Source organism: Nerophis ophidion, linkage group LG03 (genome assembly GCF_033978795.1).
Source record: "Nerophis ophidion isolate RoL-2023_Sa linkage group LG03, RoL_Noph_v1.0, whole genome shotgun sequence".
Taxonomy (NCBI): Eukaryota; Metazoa; Chordata; class Actinopteri; order Syngnathiformes; family Syngnathidae; genus Nerophis; species Nerophis ophidion.
In genome coordinates this window covers 37547686-37569614 of record NC_084613.1, presented here as the reverse complement: position 1 = coordinate 37569614, position 21929 = coordinate 37547686, and the positions used below count along the sequence as shown (strand labels likewise).

The window sequence follows — 21929 nt, the reverse complement described above, 5'->3', positions numbered from 1 at the left end:
AAGTGGGTTTTTAGGCGTTAGCTAAGCTGTTTAGCTACACTTACTGTCAGCCTAGCTAAATGCAAACTGTATACACACAAAGTCGTTTAAAGCGAATGTGTACATAACAAGAGAAAGTAGAAAATAGCACACAAAGTTTAACACATGTCTCTGTACATTGTTGCATTTATATTTCCCTCTATCTTGACTAGTCTCCCAGTTTCTGCCGCTGAAAAACATCCCCACAGAAATATCTGCCACTGCCCTGGGATGGCATTGGCCTGGTAATGAGCGGTGCCTGGTTTCTTCCAAACATGATGCTGAGCATTCACACCAAAGGGTTCAATCTCTGTCTCATCATACCAGATGGTTTTGTTTCTCCTGGTCTGAGTCTTTCACTTGCATTTTGGCAAACTCCAGGTAGTCTACCATGTGCTTTTTATTAAGGAATAGCTTTTTGTGTGGCCCCTGTACCATAAAGTCTGATTGGTGGATTGCTGCAGGGTTGGTTGTCCTTCTGAAAAGTTCACCTCTCTACACAGAAGAATGCTGTAGCTCTGACAGTGACCATCGGGTTCTTGGTTACCTCCCTGACGAGGGACCTTCTCCCCCATCGCTCAATTTAGACGGCAGTCCAGCTCTAAGAAGAGTCCTAGTGGTATCAGTCATCAGATATTTTTCATTGACAATAATGTCTCTGAGGTCGACAGACAAGTTCTTCGACTTCATGCTTGGTTTGTGCTCTTTCAGTCAAGTGTGGGACATTATATTTAACAGGTGTGTGCCTTTACAAATCTTGTCCAAACAGCTGAATTTACCAAAGGTGGGCTCCGAATAATCTTTAGGAACATCTGAATGATGATTAGTTGAAACAGGAGGCACCTAAGCTAACTGTTGACCTTCATAACAGGCTGTGAATACATATGTACATGTGATTATTTTTTTCAGTTTTAATAAATTTGCAAACATTAAAAAAACAAAAAAAAATTTTACATTTTCATTACGGGATTATGTGTAGACTGTTGTTGAAAAAAAATTAAGTTATTCCATTTTGGAATAAGGCTGTAACATGACAAAATGAAGAAAAAGTGAAGCGTTGTGAATATTTTCCAGATGCACTGTAATATTAGCAATAAAAACAAGTCAACATAATGCTCCAACCCCTGTTTTAGAGTTGTTTTTAAGTTTGGGTAGTTTGGAGAGACAACAATTTGACTAAATTTAGTCCTACGTCGCTAGATATTACAACCATCCCTGGTTAAGGCTCCATTGACTTTGTTGTTTAGATTTCTTCTGTATAAAAACCTCTAATCGCAGAGGGGCAAGCTCATTCAAACCCTTAGAAATAAATCCATCCCAAAATATCTGAGTTTTCCAAGTCTAAAATATTATACAGTACTTACTAAGAATATTACAATTTTGATAGTGAAGAGGTTTTCTGTGTAAAATGTTAATGGGTTTTAAGTTGCTATCTGTTGTATGGGAAAAGGTTTCATCAATCAATCATTGTTCATTTATATAGTCCTAAATCACTAGTGTCTCAAAGGGCTGCACAAACCACAACACAAACCACTACGACATCCTCGGTAGGCCCACATAAGGGCAAGGAAAACTCACACCCAGTGGGACGTCGGTGACAATGAGGACTAGGGGACCGAAAGCAATGGATGTCGAGCGTGTCTAACATGATACTGTGAAAAGTTCAGTCCATAGTGGATCCAACACAGCCGCGAGAGTCCAGTCCAAAGCGGATCCGACACAGCAGCATAACACTTTGTTACAGTATATGAGTAAAACATTGTAGTGTTCAATACACTTTTGCTGATTCCAAATTCAGGAAAGTTCTTATATGATTAAAATGTTATACTTCTTGATATACTTTTACATATTTTTGTACAGGTTTGAAACAAAGACCACACCCAAGATACCTAAAATCGTCCACCACATCCAAACATTTATCATTGATTAAAACAGATAGTTGTGGAAGTCTAGCGTTGGGATATATTATGTTGGGATATAATTAAGATAATGAACGATGAATTGATTAACAAATGTTTAATATAGATATGATTGTGCCTCTCATTGTGTGCTCTGAGTCCAGTTGAAACTGGGTGAAAGGTCATGCCTATGTACAAACTCTTATCTCTAACATTGTTCACTGGTCACTTGGCTTTTTTACCGAGGTCAGAAGGACAATCACCAGATGTGGAGTTGGAGTCCAGGGAGGAAAAATCAGAGGATGATTCCACCCTTGGAAGAAGACACCTCATTGCATATTCATACATTGTGATATAATTGAATAGAATAGAAAGTACTCTATTGATCCTTGGGGGAAATTCAGCACCACAGTTCGCTCACAATAGACAATAATAATAAATAATATATTATATATATAATATATGAATAATATAAATATATTCTACATTTAAGTGCAGTCAAGAAGGAACATATGCATTATACAGTCTGATGGCTGTCGGTATGAAGGACCTCCTGTGTGTGAGGGCAAGGGCACATCTGGACAGCCCTGTGTAAGTCGCTGTGTTGATACTGGGGAAAGATAGCGCTCAGACAATGTGTGTTGGAATTGTGTTGGCCCTGCGATGAGGTGGCGACTTGTCCGCCCGAATGAAGCTGTGATAGGCTCTAGCACCCGCCCCAAAAAAGGGACAAGCAGTAGAAAAATGGATGGATTGAATGTGGTACGATTGCTCCAGAAAGTGCTGCAGCAGATTCTTGTTTAGTTTTACATTGAGTATAGAACACCTTCTTATCTGTATTGAGCCTTGTGGAACTCCATCAATGCATGTACAGTAAGCAATGATGAATGTACATTTTCAATATGTAAAGCTTGTTGTATATCTGCAAGTTATTTTTCATTCAGCAGAGAGCACTACTGGAGAAATTAAAGTTGGTTAATTTTGAAAAATGCATTCTGTGATGTTTCGTGTCAAAAGCACGAATTGTGCTTCAAAATCAAAAATTGTGTTTAAAAAAACTACTGAATCAGTTTTAGGCTGCTGAAATGCTGCTGAAAATACAGAGGCTTCTCCTAGTTGTACTTAAACACCAGATTATATTTTTAAGTAAAATGTAATTATATTAGAAATATATACATTAAATAAAGAATGGTGGGACACACAATAGAAAATGGATTGATGTTTTAGGGCTGCAGCTATCGATTATTTTAGTAATTGAGTAATCCAGTGATTCCCAAACGCGGATTCCATATAGTTGCACATCAAAGAAACACTTGTTTGAAGTAGTTTTTTATTTTCCTATATTGAAACACATTCTTACTGTTCAAACTGTGTGTAATGTTACAGTGCTCAAAAATATTCAATCTAGCTGTTAAATAAAATCTCTTCCTTGTTTTAAATGAATACTTGGGCCTACTATGCTACTGCATTTTAATGTTGCACATTATGGTGGTACTTGGAGAGCCAATTGGGTTTTCTGAGGTACTTGGTAAAAAAAACAGGTTGGGAACCACTGGAGTAATTATCAATTAAACAAGTATTCAAATATTGTGTGTGTGTGTGTGTGTGTATATATATATATATATATATATATATATATATATATATATATATATATATATATATATATAAACTTATGAACTTACGTGCTCTTTTACCTTAACCTGCTGTCAGTGATCAGATCAATGCATAGGTTACTCCAAAAATGAGTGAGGAGGCTGTGATGGGTGTGCATGCCGGTAAATTTTAGGACAAAATACAGCCTGAGAGAACTTTAGATGAATTGGTTACCAAGTTTTGTGCAAACAAATGACATGCATTCAATTAAAACGTAAAAAAAAAAAACGTCCTGGGTGACATTCTGACAACAAAATTGCATTTTGTGTTCAAATATTGGGGTATTTTCTTAAGAAAGTTTCAATTATGCAAGTGAGTAATTGTCTGTGACTAATCATGATTAATTCAAATTCCAATATATGATTAATCTGATTTGTAAAAAAATCATTTCACAGCCATTATAAAAAAAAGCAGCGCAAACCAATGAAACAAATTGCTACCAAATCAAAGATACCGACACTTTTTATTTTGACACTTTGTTCAAAAATAAAAAATTTAAAGTTGTTAATAATTTTGTATTTTCTCAAGAAAAAACAGTCTTAGATCCTGAAGCGACAGAGCCAGACCTTAATACCTTGGGAAATCTGTTGAGGCAGTTGAAACTTCAAGTTGCAAAGCGGCAGCCTCGAAATCTCAGTATTTGCTCAGTAGCAGACCAAAATCCCTCCTGAGATGTGGTTGTCACGGTGACCAAACAAGAGTTTTCAAAAAGTATCAATCAAGGCACTTTTTGCACCGCATACTAAATATGTGTTTCACTCATGAGCAGGCCCGGCCCTAACCAATTTGGCGCCCTAGGCAAGATTTTAGGTGGCGCCCCCACACATCGGCAGTGAAGTAAATATACTCACAAGAAACTTAAAAGATTTGTCTTTGACCTTTTTTTTTACTTAAATAAAGCAGATTAACAATGAGAATAGTTAAAAAGATTTTAAAAAATATGAATAAATAAATGAATACAAAAAAAAAATGAATATATGAAATACAATATTTTTTACATACATAAACACAAAATAAAACATGTCAACAAGTTGCATAAAGTAAATTACAAATACAATATAAATAAGGCACTGCACAAAACAAGATATCAAACCAGTATGACTTTAACAAGTATATTACAAAAAAAGGGGATCCTACAGAGTTCTCTATTTGTGCTTTTTAATATTGCATTAACTAGAATGACCGACAAATTACTGTACACCACCCCCTCATCAACCTCAAATCACAGTGCACCTGAAGAGAGGAGTATGTGAGACCATTGAGTATTACAGTCTAATAATAAAAACATATGATTCCAGGAATAAAATGAAATGATATAATATAGATGAAAAACCAAAGAGATACAGTTGTGATCAAAATTATTCAACCCCCACAAAAATTTGGTGTTTTAGCAAGTTGGATATTTATTCCGTATTTTTTTTATAGTCATATCAAATAAAGATGTGTCAAATAGACAAATGCAACTTAAATTTTAACACTGTATTTTACAAAATACCAAAAAAGGACATTTTTCTTAATATCTCATTGACAAAATTATTCAACCCCCTAGTTACATGCATCTTTAGTACTTAGTAAAACACCCTTTGGCAGTAATTACATCCTTCAAACGTGATACATAACCGGACACAAGCTTCTTGCAACGATCTACAGCTATTTTGGCCCATTCCTCTTGGGCAAAGGCCTCCAGTTCATTCATATTATTGGGCTTGCGTGCTGCAACTGCCTTCTTCAAGTCCCACCACAGGTTTTCTATAGGATTTAGGTCTGGCGACTGTGAAGGCCACTCCAGAATCTTCCAGCCCTTCTTCTGCAACCACTCTGACGTTGATTTGGAGGTATGCTTGGGATCGTTGTCCTGTTGGAAGGTCCAACGTCTCCCAAGCCTCAGCTTCGTCACTGACTTCATGACATTTGCAGCTAATATATCCTGGTAGGAAATATAATTCATAATGCCTTGAACGCGCTGGAGATTCCCGGTACCTGAGGCAGAGAAACAGCCCCAGAGCATGATTGACCCCCCACCATGCTTAACAGTAGGAAGGTGTTCTTCTCTTCGTAAGCTTAATTTTTTCTCCTCCAGACATAACGTTGATTCATAGGCCCAAAGAGTTCCACTTTTGTCTCATCACTCCATAGAACAGTTTCCTAAAACCTTTGGGGTTTGTCCAGATGATTTTTGGAATACTAGAGTCTATATTACTTGTGCCTGGTAGTCAGAAGTGGGGTGCGCCTGGGAGTTCTGGCATGAAGGCCTTCATCTCGTAGTGCGCGCCTTATTGTCTAAGACAAAACCTGCATTCCCCCCTCTGCAATGTCTTGTTGTAGTTCCTCAGCTGTTACCCGGGAGTTTTTCACCACTGTACGCTTTAAATACCGGACAGCAGTTGCCACAGCATCCTCATTCTACCACGCTCAGGTAGTGTTTCCACGGTGCCTTTAGCTTTAAACTTGCGAATTATGCTCCCGACTGGGTCTCTTGGAATGTGTAATGCATTTGCTATTTTCTTATATCCATATCCTTTCTTATGAAGAGAAATTACCTCCTCTCTTGACTTCTTCGACCACTCCCTGGACTTCACCATGTTGCACATACACCATTGACCATCTACAAGAAGCTGAGCGTCACAGTCTTTTTCAATCAGTTTAATTGTTGCTCGTTATGGTTCTAATCACATCTACAGGGGTTTTCAACACCTGATTGAAAAGACCTTATTCAAATTCTGTTCTTAAGAGTTATGATCTTCAAGGGGTTGAATCATTTTGTCAATGAGATATTAAGAGAAATGACACTGTTTGGTATGTTACAAAATATAATGATGTAATTCAAGTTGCATTTGTCTATTTAATGCATCTTTATTTGATATGACCATAAACAAAATACGGAATAAATGTCCTACTTACTAAAACACCAAAATTGTGTGGAGGTTGAATAATTTTGATCACAACTGTATATGTATGATGTTAACTGATATGCAAATTAGATTAGATTCAGTTTATTGTCATCATTACAGTGAAATGCTGAATAGCAGAATGCAAAATAACAGTATAATATATTATATGAGAATGTTATGTTATGATTATCTTTAACCGAATCACAGCAGTGCTCAAATTAAAAAACAGCATTCCCTCTCATGTGATATTGCTTAATTAACATTAATGATGTGCACTTTAACAACTAGGCTTACAACTATACCTAATATATAAAGAGGTGGAAAAGTGACTATTACCTGCAGGGCAAACATTAGCTAACCAGAAGGCAATAACAATGTAAACAAAAAACACCTGCTTAAAAGATCTAATACAAATGTCCCTGGGGAATGTAAGGTGGGAGTACTGTATACCTAACGTTACATTATTACTTTCCATAACAATTAAGCCCCCTCCACAATACTAACCCGACGTTAAAACAGAACTAGCTATTTATTGATTAGCAATTGCCGAATCATGTAACATTAGCTTAATGTAAAAAGGCAGGTTACTATCACATTCTGTAACAGACAAATAATTTCATGTAGGCTAACGTTACCTACCTCTGTCTTTTTCTCTTTTCTCCTCCTCTTCTTTTCTGTTTTTCCTTCCTGAGCACCTGACAGTTTTGACATCTTGTGTTGATTTTTTTGATGTGGTGACGTCCAAAAAGAGTCAGGATGCGGGAAGGGAGGGGGCGCACCGTGCGGGGGTGGGGGGTGGGGGGGGGGGGGGGGGGGTGGCGTAATGTTGTAACAAATAATATTTCTTTTGAATAGGCTTTACTTTGCATTTTAATCAACGTGGGATCATGTTTTGTATTTAGAAATAATAGTACCAACATTTTTATTTATTTATTTTTTTTCTCCAACATTTGTGGCATTGGCGTGGCGCCCCCTGATGGATGGCGCCCTTAGCATTTGCCTATACGGCCTATGCCACGGGCCGGCTATAATGAGGACAAAATGGAATGATATGGGTCATGAGTCATGAGCCATATCATTCCATTTCGTCCTCATTATGGTCACCGGTGAGTTTCAGCCCATTTTAGCTGATTGTGGGGTAATAAATACCATTCTGCTTAGGGTACGAATTTATTTTTTGGTTGACATTCTCTTTCTCTCTCTCTCTCTCTCTCTCTCTCTCTGTCTCCGTCTCTCCCTGTCTCTGTCTCTCTCTCTCTGTCTCTCTCTCTCGCTCTCTCTCTCTGTCTCGGTCTCTCTCTCTCTCTCATTGTTAAAATAAGCCTACCATTAAAATAATGAACAATGTCTATCTTTGCAATGGTGTACATTCACAGAATAAACGGGATTATTACGTCGTTTTATGAGCGCTCTTGAACGTCCCATTCGTCAGAGTTGAGCTCACCCTCTTCGATGTAAGCATGCGCAGTAGAAGGCGGCCAGGGAGTGTCGGTCTTTTTGTAGGGTGAGAAGCATCACATTTGTTTCGAACTGGCAGGCAGTATTTAAACAATACACCGATTTATAAGCGTGGAAATATCATTTTAAACAAGAAACAGAAATGAAAAGAACAACTGGCACGGGAATAGGATTGTCGAACAGGTCGTTTTACAGATTATTTCTTTGTGCTCTGTGACTGTAGCCTGATGTCCAAAGAATTAGTCATCTGTAAGACTTAGATGGCTTAATTCTATTGTTGGCTGTTCAGTGAGGCAAGGCGTTGTTTAAACCGGAAAGGTGACCGCAGTGAATGGAAACCATTGTATTTTATTTGTGGAGTTCCCGCAAAGTCAAGTAGTGCATCCATCCATTTTCCTACCGCTTGTCCCTTTCAGGCATGTGCACCTTTATTCTTAGCATCTCAGCTAATTATGAAACATGTACCTTTTATAACCGTTAAAGTTGCAAATGCCATAATCTGGACAATGGAATGAGCTGACACTCTTCTAAAAACCTGCAAATAGAATTACTGGAATCAAGTGCAATTAAGACATCAGTCTGGACATTTCTTGCACTAGAACGCAGTTGTCGGGATGCTGAGGACCACTGCGGGCTCAGTAGAGGAGAGGGATGAGGAGCAGGAGGATGAAGGGGATGAAGAGTTGAGGGATGGAGGGGTGCCTTTCTATGTGAACCGAGGTGGCCTCCCGGTAGATGTGGAGACCTGGGAGAGGATGTGGCGCCATGTGGCTCGGATCTATCCAAACGGGGACACTGTGGGAAAGAGCATCCGGGCGTCTACTGACCTGCCTAAGGTAAACCTTTGAATAGAGTTTTACAATGACAATGAATGTAAGTGTTAGCATTTGGCCTTTTAACTTGACTGTAAAATACAATATAACATACATCACAAATGTGCAATATATTTATCTCTATAGTAAATGTATACAATAGGTTTTGTCTTAATATCCATTATGTACCTTATTTTTCTATGTAAATACTTGCTGTTTTTTTATCCTGCACGCCAACAAGCCAAATACAATGACATTTTGTTCTTATGTGCATTGTAAATATAACAAAGAAAGTCTGAGTGTACAGTGCATGCATAAAGTATTCACAGTGCTTCACTTTTTCCACATTTTGTTATGTTACAGCCCTTTTCTAAAATTGAATAAATTATTTTTTTGTTCTCGAAATTCCACAGACAATGCTCCATTATGACAATGTAAAAATACAAACCCCGTTTCCATATGAGTTGGGAAATTGTGTTAGATGTAAATATAAACGGAATACAATGATTTGCGAATCTTTTTCAAGCCTTATTCAGTTAAATATGCTACAAAAACAACATATTTGATGTTCAAACTGATAAACATTTTTTTTTGCAAATAATCATTAACTTTAGGATTTGATGCCAGCAACACGTGACAAAGAAGTTGGGAAAGTTGGCAATAAATACTGATAAAGTTGAGGAATGCTCATCAAACACTTATTTGGAACATCCCACAGGTGTGCAGGCTAATTGGGAACAGGTGGGTGCCATGATTGGGTATAAAAGCAGCTTCCATGAAATGCTAAGTAATTCACAAACAAAAATGGAGCGAGGGTCACCAATTTGTAAGCAAATTGTCAAACAGTTTTAGAACAACATTTCTCAACAAGCTATTGCAAGGAATTTAGGGATTTTACCATCTACGGTCCGTAAAATCATCAAAAGGTGCAGAGAATCTGGAGAAATCAGTGCACGTAAGCGATGATATTACAGACTTGTGAGCCCTCAGGCGGTACTGCATCAAAAACCGACATCAGTGTGTAAAGGATATCATCACATGGGCTCAGGAACACTTCATAAAACCACTCTCACTAACTACAGTTGGTCGCTACATCTGTAAGTGCAAGTTAAAACTCTACTATGCAACGTGAAAGCCATTTGTCAACAACACCCAGGAACGCTGCCGGCTTCGCTGGGCCCGAGCTCATCTAAGATGGACTGATGCAAAGTGGAAAAGTGTTTTGTGGTCTGACGAGTCCGCATTTCAAATTATATTTGGAAACTGTGGACGTGGTGTCCTCCGGAACAAAGAGGAAAATAACCATCCGGATTGTTATAGGCGCAAAGTTCAAAAGCCAGCATCTGAGATGGTATGGGGGTGTATTAGTGCCCAAGGCATGGGTAACTTACACATCTGTGAAGGCACCATTAATGCTGAATGGTCCATACAGGTTTTGGAGCAACATACCGTATATCCTTGAATTGCCGCAGGGCATATAGTATGCGCCTGCCTTGAATTACTGCCAGGTCAAACTCGCTTCGCAAAATAATTAGCGCGTGCTTAGTATTACCGCCTGGTCAAACTCGTGACGTCACGAGTGACACTTCCCCTGTCATCATTTTCAAAAAGGAGGAGGCTGATTTCAATACTGGTAATTTGAAATTGCATAAAGGGAAGAAGATTAAGAGCTATTAAGTAGGATTTAAGGTCCAAGCTTACATCACACTCAAATTTTTACTGCATGCCTTTGGTAAGTGCCAGAGTGATAAGAGGTTTTAAAATAGTTAGCGCATGCTTACTTTTACAGCATGCCTTTGGTAAGCGCAGGAGTGAGAAGTGGTTTTAAATTAATTAGTGCCCCGGCGGCAATTCAAGGAAATACAGTATGTTGTCATCCAAGCAACGTTATCATGGACGCCCCAGCTTATTTCAGCAAAACAATGCCAAGCCACGTGTTACAACAACGTGGCTTCGTAGTAAAAGAGTGCGGGTACTTTCCTGGCCCGCCTGCAGTCCAGACATGTCTACCATCGAAAATGTGTGGCGCATTATGAAGCGTAAAATACGACAACAAGACTTAATGATGAACAACTTAAGCTGTACATCAAGCAAGAATGGTAAAGAATTCCACTTTCAAAGCTTCAACAATGAGTTTCCTCAGTTCCCAAACGTTTATTGAGTGTTGTTAAAAGAAAATGTATTGTAACACAGTGGTGAACATGCCCTTTCCCAACTACTTTGGCACGTGTTGCAGCCATGAAATTCAAAGTTAATTATTATTTGCAAAAAAAAAATAGTTTATGAGTTTGAACATCAAATATCTTGTTTTTGTAGTGCATTCAATTGAATATATGTTGAAAATGATTTGCAAATCATTGTATTCCGTTTATATTTACATCTAACACAAGTTCCCATGTACATAAGTAATTGTAAATGGGTTGTACTTGTATAGCGCTTTTGTACCCCTTTCAAGGAGCCCAAAGCGCTTTGACAGTATTTCCACATTGGCACATTCACACACATTCACACACTGACGGTGGGAGCTGCCATGCAAGGCGCTCACAAGGACCCATCAGGAGCAAGGGTGAAGTGTCTTGCCCAAGGACACAAGGGACGTGACTAGGATGGTAGAAGGTGGGGATTGAACCAGTAACCCTCAGATTGGTGGCACAACCACTCTACCAACTTCGCCATGCCGTCCCGTATTCACAGTCTTTGCTCAATACTTTGTTAATGCAGCTTTGGCAGCAATTACAGTCTCAAGTCTTTTTGAATATGATGCCACAAGCTTGGCACACCTGTCATTGGGCAGTTTGGCCCATTCCTCTTTGCAGCATCTCTCAACCTCCTTCAGGCTGGATGGTAAGCATTGTTTTTTTATTCAGGATGTCTCTGTACATTGCTGCATTCAAGGAGGTGACCAAGAACCCGATGGTCACTCTGTCAAAGCTATAGCATTCCGGAAAGAGGAAAACCTTCTCGAAAGAGAACCATCCCTGCAGAAATCCATCAATCAGGCCTGTACGGTATAGTGGCCATTTCTTAGTCAAAATGTTGCCAAAATGCTTATGAAAGACTCGAAATTCCGAAACAAGAAACAAAATTCTCTGGTCTGATGAGACAAAGATTGCCGTTCCTTCACTGTTAGCCCGGATTTCATTTCTACTCAAAGCAATCAATTACAACATACATAGAAATTTAAGTTTGATTGCATTACTATCAAATGTAAGTGCATTCTACTAATTATAAGTATAGTCTACTTACATTTGATTGTAATGCCATGAATGAATAACTAAGTTAAATGAGAATATAATTTTTAAGTTTATGTCATGTGTACGACTCTTGAATTCCCGCCACAACAGAATTTGAATCTCCGTGATTAGTGCTGCATTCACGTGATGTAGGAAGTTCACGGGCATGGTTGCTACAAAAAAGATGTTTTAAAATGTAATACTCAGAACATTTAAACAATAATACATGGGTAGCTGTTTCCTGTTATGATTCATGATTCATGTTGTTATCAACTATGCAGAAAGAGTTTGAAGCTTTATTTTATTGATTTTATTTCAGACTTGTTAGTACTCTACATTCCCTAAAATCAATAAAATAATGATTTGTTATCAGGGTTTATGTAAATGAATAATTTTTATCACTAATCTAAGTCACTCTACATGGAGAGCAATGTACTGTAATACCATATTACACATGACATGTGAGCAAAATAAATGTATGCAGTGATCATGTCGTTTTTGTAGTTGGAGATTCATTTTTCCGATTATTCTGACAGCACTTGAATGCAGCATAACTGTAGCCTGACGGCCTGAAACGAAACCTAACAGACGTTACTTCTCCTGCCAGCCTGTTTGGATGTCGGTGAATGTTCACCTGTTGCGTCGTCGCTGCTATTGAGTCCGACATACATTTTACCAGCCTTTTACAGCGAGGAGCTGTGTGTGACCAGTGTTCCACTACCACGCATCCTGTAGCTTCTTTTATCACCGAGCGAAGCTGTCGGCGGGCCCCTGCCCAGAGCCTGCCTCACGTAGAAGAGACCGGACGCCTGTATTTGGTGAGTGAGCGACACGTTTTATTTTGTGGTGGCTATCGATTTAAAGTTAGCATTAGCTCCTAGCACTGTAAGAGCAGTGAAAAACGTTTCCATTAGCTAAAAGGACATGCTAATTCTAGACACATTTTGGCTGCAGAACAGTGTAGCAAACATGTTAACATTAACCAGTTAAACGGACATTTCTTCTCCTAGACAAATATGGCTTTAGTGGCTGTTTGTGAGCAGTGAAAACGCAGTTTAAACCAGTAATACTTATATTTTCACTAGTTAGAGACCTGTTGGCTTGGACTGTGAAAGCTGTGTTTTAGCTAATGTTAGCTAACAGCACACGTGTCACATTTTATCTCTAGTGGCGGTGAGCAGTGGTGAAACCTTTTTTTATGCTGAACAAATTTTAGCTACAGTGGCTGTGAGCAGTGAAAAAGACGTTTTTTGTCACTTTGTTTTTCCCAAACCAGTTGAACAGTCGTTTTTCATCTGCTGCACACATTTCAGCTCCAGAAACTTAGCTGTGGGCAATTGAAAAAGTTGTTTAAACAGACATTTAAAGGTCCTTTTATTTAGCATTAAACATTTTTGTTCTTACCACATTAATTGGATATTTCCTGTTTATTTTCTCACTCTAGATTGTCATTAATTGTTAATAAACTACTGGTTAAATGTTAACTATATGCATGTGATAAGCTGTGATTTTGTAACATAGGTGACTTGACCCCTTTATTTCCACAATGTAACATTACTTTGTTAGAAGTGAACATCAGACATGTCATTGTACAGCTTTAACACTGCCCAGAACTAAGTCTTAAGGGGATAAACTGGCTTAATATTAGTTTCCTGTCTCTTATGTTTGTTTTTGCTTTTTATTGTGTTGCAGGTCTCAAGAAGAAATGCTGTGGAAGTGAAAGTACTGCCTTCTCATGTTTGAAAAGAGAGCACAGCTATTTTAACATTATAGGCTCAAACATGGGAGTTATGCAAGAACAGAACCATTTCCTTGCCTACATCAGGAATGTCTGTGTACATTTAAATCACTCAATGCCCTAAAAATACACTTATCCCGCATTCACACCAAAAATCCAGAACAGCAACCAGTTGTAGATATACCAGTAAAGTTTATCATGTGGGTTTGCTGAGTCGTGTTCTGAGGCTGACTACTTTAGTCACCTGCATAATGCAAACTTAAAAGTCTACCATAAAGTCAGTTACCCTTACAAAGACTGTAACTTTGAAAGCAGTGTCTACTCCACTTTCAAAGCACACAAGGAACATGACTGGAAGAAGTTCAAGTCAGAAATTATTGGTTGTGATTATGTCGGTCATGATCAAGCAGCACAAGAGCAAATATCACATGCTGATGACATGGCAGATTTGGAAGTGGTGAGTGAAGAAGCCAGTGAGAATGATGTTCGTGATTTAGAAAAGCAGCTAGAGCACAACTTGGCATCTCTTCAGTTAAAGATGCAAACTGTTATGCACATACCAGAGAGTTCGGTGCAAGAAGTATTACAACAGCTTTGTCAAATCAATAAGCTATCAGAGCCACTTCTGCATAAGAAAGTGAGGACCACGCTAAATAAATACTTTGATAAGGTGGATGATAAGTTTGTGAGAGAGATTTCTAGTGCTGTGTCAAGAGTGCAACATGATGACATTTTGTGACAAAGATGGACCCTTAGGAACTGCTAAAAGGAGAGCAGCCTATGTACGCAAAGAGTTCCCACTGGTAAACCCTATTGAATATGTTGTTGAAAAAGGCAAAAAACCACTTGCATATGTCCCCATTGTCCCAATGCTCCAGAAGCTGCTTAACAAAACTGATGTGTTAAGATAAAGCTATGTCAGATAAAGTCCATGTTCCGCAGGATTACAGATCCTATGCAGATGGGCAGTACTTTAATGAAAATTATCTTCTTGCAAGTGACGAGTTCACAATTGCTCTTGGCCTTTACATTGACGACTTTGAAGTAGCCAACCCTCTAGGAACGTCACGGCTGAAACACAAAATGTGTGCAGTATATTGGGTCATTGCCAACATACCTGCAAAATATAGATCCACCATCAACTCTATCCAGCTTGCTCTACTATGCAATACCTCCACAGTAAAAGAGTGTGGTTATGCAAAAGTTCTGCAACCTCTCATCTATGATCTAAAGACATTGGAGCAAAATGGTGTTTACCTAGAGCAACTAGGTGCAAGTGTGAAAGGCACAGTCTTATATGTTGCCACTGATAATCTTGGTGCTCACTCCCTTGCAGGATTCCTGGAGAGCTTCAATGTTGACAAGTTCTGCAGATTCTGTTTGGCAAGCAGTAGAGACGCACAACAGCAAGAGGTATGTTCTGGATTCTTTCAGCTCAGAGACAAAGACTCTCATGATAGGCAGGTGCAGGAGGTGAGAGAGGACCCAGGGTTGCATCAGACTTATGGTGTGAAAAGAGCAGGTCCATTAACTGAGAATCTCGAGCACTTTCATGTGGCCACTGGGTACCCTCCTGACATCTTACATGATCTCTTGGAAGGCATTGTTCCAATGAGTTGTCCCTGTGTCTTAAAGATCTGATAAGCAAGAGGTATTTCACGCTGGATACACTAAATCAGGCCATCAAACACTTTAATTATACATTTACGGATAAAACAGACCGACCTCAGATAATCGGAAAAGGATTTTCCACCAAAGGGACCATTGGTGGAAATGGTCATGAGAATTGGTGTCTCATAGGACTCCTCCCATTTCTTATTGGTCACTGTGTCCCTGAGGGTGATGACACTTGGGAAATTCTCATGCTTCTCAAAGACATAGTCGAGCTGGCTGTGGCACCAAGGCATACTGAAGAGACACTGCATTTTAAGGACTGTAAGATAACAGAGCACAGACAGCTACTGCAGTCAACCTTTTCAGGTTTTCGTTTGAAGCCGAAGCATCACTATCTGGAAGATTATTCTTACCTTCTGAGGAAATTTGGTCCCTTGTGTGATGTTTGGACAATGCGCTTCGAGGCAAAGCATAAGTTCTTTAAAAAGGCAATTCGCAATGCTCTAAATTTCAAAAATGTTGCCATGACACTTGTTACCAAACATCAGAAAGCGGTCAGTTACCATCTTGACTGTAGTTCATTTTTCAGACCATCGATTGAGATGACAAGGGTAACGCCAGTTTTGCTTGCCACTTTCCCTTTGATTGTTCAAAGAGTAATTGCTCAAGACATTTCAAAGGTAGAGTCCGTTCTTGATGCATCATCTGTCTGTGTAGATGCAATCAAGTATGATCCAGGCATGATACTTTCTACTGGTTCATGTTCAGGTCTTTCTGAATTTGCCCGGATTGAAAAGATTGTTACAGCTAATACAGAAATTCTGTTTATCTGTCACAAAATGACAGCATGGTACTGTGAGCATTTGAGATCTTACCAACTTCTCTGTAGTGATATCCCCTCTATGTATGTGGTTAAGATATCGGATTTGAATGATGTCCTCCCGTTATCAGCATACAGGGTACAAGGAGAACTTATGGTAACACTGAGACGATATGTTATTTGCTAAATACCTGTGTATGTCCTTTCTCCCCAGATGGCTCTGCAAGAGAAATTTATCATGAGGCTTATTGTCTCTGAGGGAGATATCAGAGATATCAGAAAGTTGACAATGACAACACGACCGGATAGACTTGAAGATTCGATTGGCTGGCTTAAAGGCACTCTCCAAGCAAACTACAGCTTCGTCTTACAATACCAAGACCCTGACTTTAACAACAAACTGTGTAACCTTGCAGATGTCTCTGAGCTCCCAGATAAACCAACCATCAAAATCATCCCTATGATTGACCTTGTACCAGTCACTGAAGCAGTCACTGAACAATCTGGATTGTGTAGTGACAGAAGTAGCCAGGCAGACACCAAAATCCTGTCCACCTCCTCTCTGGATAGAAGTGTGCAGTGGCCAGAGGTATTTGAAATTCCTAAATTTTCAGTTGATGTTGAGTACCGACTCCGTCAAGGTAACCTGTTGTATATGAGGGATGGAACCTATCTCAAAGTGACAAAAGAGCTAAAGCATAATATCCTTGAGAAACTGGCTGAGATCATCTATACATTTGACGCATACCCAACAAAGGAAGATTTAGCGGCTGTTGCAAAAGCCTTAATAGAAACGCACCCATGTCTTCAAGAACCAGGGTCACCCTCTGGCTGCGGTGGATGGAAGAACAGCTTGAAGTTCAAGGTGGGCAACTACAGAGCCAAAATGTGCAAGCTGGGCCGACTTGATGTCACTGTCAACAGTGGTAAACGTGGAAGGTACTCTCCAAATAGCGACCCTCCAAACAAGGACATCAAGAAGCCAAGGAAAGGAGAAATACATTTCCTACCTCAGTATCCAGAGGGGCTGGATGACCACAACCTGGAAGCAGCTCGTCAGGTTCTGGTCAACAAAATGATGAAGGCAAAGCCAAATGGGTCCGTTATTAAAAAAGAGATGGATGTGACCTTTGCACTTCGGAGAAAATAAGTTGTGAAAGAAAAGCCTGCAATTACTCAGATTGTACATCGATGGCCAGCCTTTTTCTCCGAAAGCCAGGTTTGTATGCCTGTTTTGAGTATTTGCAAAAAATGACTATGGCCTTAAGAGCTCTGAATGCAATGATGAGTAAGACTTTCATTAGAGGATTTGTGCTTTTTAGTTGTGACTGCATTACTATCCGATTTTTTTAAATGGTGGTTTTGTTCTATTCCTCTTTACGTCTTAATTGCTCGTGATAGCCTTTGCCTGTGCATCAAGGTATACTGAAAAGCGTACGGAGGCATGTTTTAAAATCAGATAGTAAAGCAGGCACAAGCTGTTTAAAGAATGGGCTTATGCGTTACACCCAAAAATTTTAATTCTGTCATCTACTCACCCCCGTGCTGATGGAAGTTTGAGTTCCCCCCCCGTCAAACTCCAGGAGTTTCCTGACATTCCATCAGCATGGGTGTGAGTAGATAATAACTTTGTTTTCATTTTTAGGTTTACTGTTCCTTAAGCCGCAAGATTAGACACCCATGTGGACCATAAATATACAAAAATGTAATATGCAGCTGGAAAATGTGTATATATGACTATTTTGGAGTGGTTAATGCTGTGTGACACAAATCATGTTGTGTTAAGGCTCATGGATTTCTTTCATTTGACCATGGGCTTATACATGTTGGGCTATGTTTTATGTTTCAGGTTTGCTACGAGTTCACCCGAGTGGTGGGGCAAAATCTCAGAGAAAACTTCTTTGAGTCACTTGACCGTTTCTCACCAAACTTGATGGACCTCTTCAGGAAGAAGAGGGGCCTCACCGGACAACTTTTAACTGATCTTTTATGTCAGACAAAGGTAGGTTGACTATATAAGTAGACTCCCTTCATTACCCATCTCTGTTCTTTCTCATCTCTTTTCTCTTCTTTACTCTCCCATCTCATTTCCTCCTCTCTTTTCCCACCCTTTGGTCTTTTCTTGTTTTATCTCTCCTCTTCTATTCTTCTATCATCTCCTGTGTACTTTCTAGTCCAGGAAATTTGTAAAGAAGAAATTAAATTGTGGGGACTTTCTGTAATGTATTTGATAACTATATACAGTATGAGTGTACTTAGTTATATCTACTATCTTCCAGACCACTGAGCCAACAGACATCAGGTGCCTTTGTCTTCGGGGACTGACAGTCATTTTGGGGGATGATCCCTCTGCGTTCTTCAAAACCTGCTCTGTAAGTAACTGAGTTTGTTTTGAATATCTGCATTATTGATTCACAATTCGGTTACAATCAACTGTGTTAGCAACCTAAGCCGGCTAACCTAGCGTAGTTAACCGGTAAAAGTCTGTTATTGTTAGATTATGTCAGATGAAAATTCTTACTTTTTGAGATTAAAGGACAATACTGGGCTAAAATTTTTACCAACTGCAACAATTGCATCTATACTGGCAATGGTTTTTACACCACTTTTCAGCCTGACTGGGACTGAAAGTGTGTAAACGCTCCATTGTTGCTGAGCTACAAAACCTTTGTAGCACACAGGTTTTCAAACAGCTCTTGTAATGTATGGATCCGATTGTGGCAATTTAAAATTGGTATTGTCCTTTTTAAATTTTTGGTGGTAAACACAGCAATATTGAACTGACATAATGTCTTCTCCATTAGGATGTGACTGACAAGGACTTGTACAGTCAGACTCCAGTGGGAATCCTCTGCATTGAAGAACATCCTCAGCTCAACCCATCCAGAGTGGCCATCGTCTTGGAAGGGACTGTGGTGATGGAGGAACTGGCCAACCTACCACAGGCCTTCTGTGTCCTTTTTGGACTGATTTATACCTTGCCCTTGGATTACCCCAAGTGCATGAAAAACACTTTCCAGTTTAATCAACAGGTGATGCTCAACCTGGGCAGAGGTGAGCTGAAACCCAAAATTCAATCTTTGATGAATCAACTCTCAGGGTGTTGAATACACTGCTCTGGATATTGGTGCTTAGTTATTTGTAATGTTGCACTTTTATAACACCATGTTTACCGTTGGAACCATATGCAAGTTTTTATATATTGCCATGGATTTTGCAATTTGATTCCATCCTGATTCTTATGTGAGTTATGTATGGACAGAGATATGTGCCACTAGAAACTGAATTAGATTTATTGACATTTGAATTTGAATTGCTCAATTTGAATACTTTAAGTAAAAAAATTAATTTGGATCACATAATTTGAATTTGTATTGTTTAACTTGAATAACTGAATTGAAAAAAATAATATGAATAGCATAATTTAAAACTCAATTTATTTGCTTTGAAACTATTCAGTTTCCATAATTCAAGTAATCAAATTGAGCAATTCAAATTATGTCAATAATTCAAATTCAGTTTCTAGTGGCACATATCTCTGTCCAGTCAGGTTATTAGCACTGATCTAACAGTTTGGTTCCATTCCTATTGCTAACTACAGTATGTTTTATAGCACTGATTTTGCAATTTGATTCCATCCTTATTGGTATGTGATTCATGTTATTAGCACTGATCTAGCATCTAGCATTCCATTCCACTTGCTATGTTTTAAGGCATTGGTACTGATTTTGTTTAATTCCATCCAGACTCACAAGAGTCCTACTTGATGCAGTCTTTGATTTGATGTGATATTTTGAATACAAACCTATTCTTTTTGTATAAAATGATATAGACACAGATGCAACTCCATTATAGTTCAGCAGACCAAAGAGAGATTGTAACTTGCGGTGAGAGTGACTGCATTAATGTTCTCACACTGTACTGACATTGTTGTTAAAATGTTAAGAGGCAAGGTTTTTGTGACCTAACTTTAATAAAATATGGAAAAAATGTACTTCTGGTTTGCTTTTTATTTTCTTGATTTAATATGTGTTATTTTAAAAAAGTAGATGAAAATGATTTTATTTTGACTCTTCAGATATGAAGTGGTGTAATTGAGCAAAGCAATTTTAAAGTTAAATCAACTTGGAGGTTAGTGTATTAAGCTTTGAGTTTTAAGTGGAATAAATAGGCAAGGTAATTGATAATACTAATGTTTTTAAGTTAAATCAACTTGGAGGTTAGTGTATTCAGCTTTGAGTTTTAAGTGAAATAAATAGGCAAGGTAATTGATAATACTAATGTTTTTAAGTTAAATCAAATTGGAGGTTAGTGTATTCAGCTTTAAGTTTTAAGTGGAATAAATAAGCAAAGCAATTTACATTACTAATGATTTTAAGTTAAACTAACTTGGTATTAAGTGTATTGAACTTAAAATAACAATGTCATCCACTCAATTGTTTAAGTTAAATTAACTCAAGTTTTCATCACACATTACTTAAATAATTTAGGGCAACCGGTTTCCTAAAATTTTTTAAGTAAACTCAACTTATCCGGGTTTACAGTGTTCTGCTTAAAAACATCCCCACAGCATGATCCTGCTACCACCATGCTTCACCGTAGGGATGGTACTGGCTTGTATGCCTGGTTTTCCAGCAAGGAGAAAATACAGTTATCTGGGTGAATGAAGTTAAAAAAGTTAAAGTGCCAAAGTTTGTTGTGGTGAAATTATTCTGTGTATTTGACCCATCAGTGAGCAGCAGTGGTGGCTGCGCCCAGGAATAATTTTTGGTGATTTAACCCCCAATTCCAACGTTTGATGCTGAGTGCCAAACAGGGAGGTAACGGGTCCCATTTTTATAGTCTTTGGTATGACAGGGCGATATGGCCTTTTTTTAATATCTCAATATTTTTAGGCCATACCGGGATACACGATATATATCTCGATAGTTTGCCTTAGCTTTGAATTAACACTTGATACATATAATCACAGCAGTATAATGATTCGATGTGTCTACATTAAAACATTCTTCTTCATGCTGCATTATTATATGCTCATTTTAAACTTTCATGCAGAGAGGGAAATCACAACTAAGTCAGTTGACCAAAACTGAATTTATTAAACAGTTTTTAAGCAGTGGCACAAACATTCATGGCATTTCAAAAAAGAAGGTGCAAGTTTGTCAGAGACATTTTAAAACAAGCTATTTGTGCACTTGTGTGCATGATGTCACTAAGATGACATATCAAAACAACACTCAATTAAAGTGTACTTTTTGTACAGAACGTCACTACAATAGTTTGAAATAAATAAAGTGCACTTTTGTGCATTGTGTCACACAAGATATTTCAATAACTGTCACATAAACTGAGCTGCATATCAAATAGTATATGTTCTACGGTGTTAATCTGGAAATAGTTGCTTTGGCATTTTGTGGGTGTGGCACCGAACGGAGATGTTGACATGCACAGTTTGAAGCACTCTTCATTCCCTAGCGGGTGACTTTTGAAATGATGCTACAAATTAGCAGTGCTGCTACTTTTTGTAGCAGCGCTTCTGTCGCATAAATGTTGACCATATTCCCGCTTGAAGCCAAACCACCGCCAGACGATGCACCCCGTGCTGTTTTTCTTGGGAATTAATTCTTCCACCATTCGATACCAGATTCGCACTTTCTCTCGCAACACACCGTTAGCATCACAGCTGATGTTACCCATGTAGCTACCTCTCTGCTTGGGGAGGGCGTGTGACATTGCACGCGTGACGTATATAATAAGGTACGCTTGTTTTAAGTCTCTGTGAGAAGGAGAG

General features: G+C 38.7%; 3 protein-coding genes across 7 annotated transcripts in view; 2 read left to right on the top strand and 1 right to left on the bottom strand.

Moving 5' to 3' along the window:
- The window catches only part of arel1 (apoptosis resistant E3 ubiquitin protein ligase 1), a 94556-nt gene extending 87402 nt beyond the window's left edge, over nucleotides 1-7154 (bottom strand). For 2 of the 3 annotated variants that reach the window (XM_061895066.1, XM_061895069.1), the window contains exon 1: nucleotides 7103-7120. The gene's annotated coding sequence lies outside the window, so the exon portion shown is untranslated. Of the gene's footprint in view, nucleotides 1-7102 lie in introns of all 3 variants that reach the window. The other variant, XM_061895064.1, reaches the window with a different exon arrangement.
- Nucleotides 7155-7823: 669 nt separating this feature from the next.
- Nucleotides 7824-21929, top strand: part of vash1 (vasohibin 1) — a 54818-nt gene continuing 40712 nt past the window's right edge. Inside the window, exon 1 of the mRNA XM_061895061.1 lies at nucleotides 7824-8757. Within this exon, the coding sequence (XP_061751045.1) occupies nucleotides 8536-8757 (222 nt within the window). The 5' untranslated portion in view covers nucleotides 7824-8535. The remainder of the gene's footprint in view (nucleotides 8758-21929) is intronic.
- On the top strand, nucleotides 11088-20132 carry LOC133549549 (uncharacterized). Of its 3 annotated transcripts, XM_061895060.1 has the most exons (6): nucleotides 11136-12784; nucleotides 13659-15117; nucleotides 16353-16727; nucleotides 17988-18140; nucleotides 18418-18510; nucleotides 18943-20132. In XM_061895060.1, exons 2-6 carry the CDS (start codon nucleotides 14620-14622, stop codon nucleotides 19243-19245), a joined length of 1422 nt encoding a protein of 473 aa, XP_061751044.1. In that variant the 5' UTR covers nucleotides 11136-12784; nucleotides 13659-14619; the 3' UTR covers nucleotides 19246-20132. The 3 variants fall into 3 exon arrangements, 1 of the variants encoding a protein (XP_061751044.1); XR_009806108.1 differs by lacking the exons at nucleotides 18418-18510; nucleotides 18943-20132 and having other exon boundaries at nucleotides 11088-12784; nucleotides 16353-16469; nucleotides 16548-17357; nucleotides 17988-18134; XR_009806107.1 differs by lacking the exons at nucleotides 18418-18510; nucleotides 18943-20132 and having other exon boundaries at nucleotides 11094-12784; nucleotides 16353-17357; nucleotides 17988-18134.

What these genes read in the sequence shown, in the direction of transcription:
- LOC133549549 (XM_061895060.1), top strand. Translation starts at nt 14,620, where the DNA reads ATGTCAGATAAAGTCCATGTTCCGCAGGATTACAGATCCTATGCAGAT. An exon ending in GAGACGCACAACAGCAAGAG is followed by an intron (nt 15,118 to 16,352) that starts GTATGTTCTGGA and finishes CTTTCTCCCCAG; the next exon opens with ATGGCTCTGCAAGAGAAATT. An exon ending in GAAGTGTGCAGTGGCCAGAG is followed by an intron (nt 16,728 to 17,987) that starts GTATTTGAAATT and finishes TTTATGTTTCAG; the next exon opens with GTTTGCTACGAGTTCACCCG.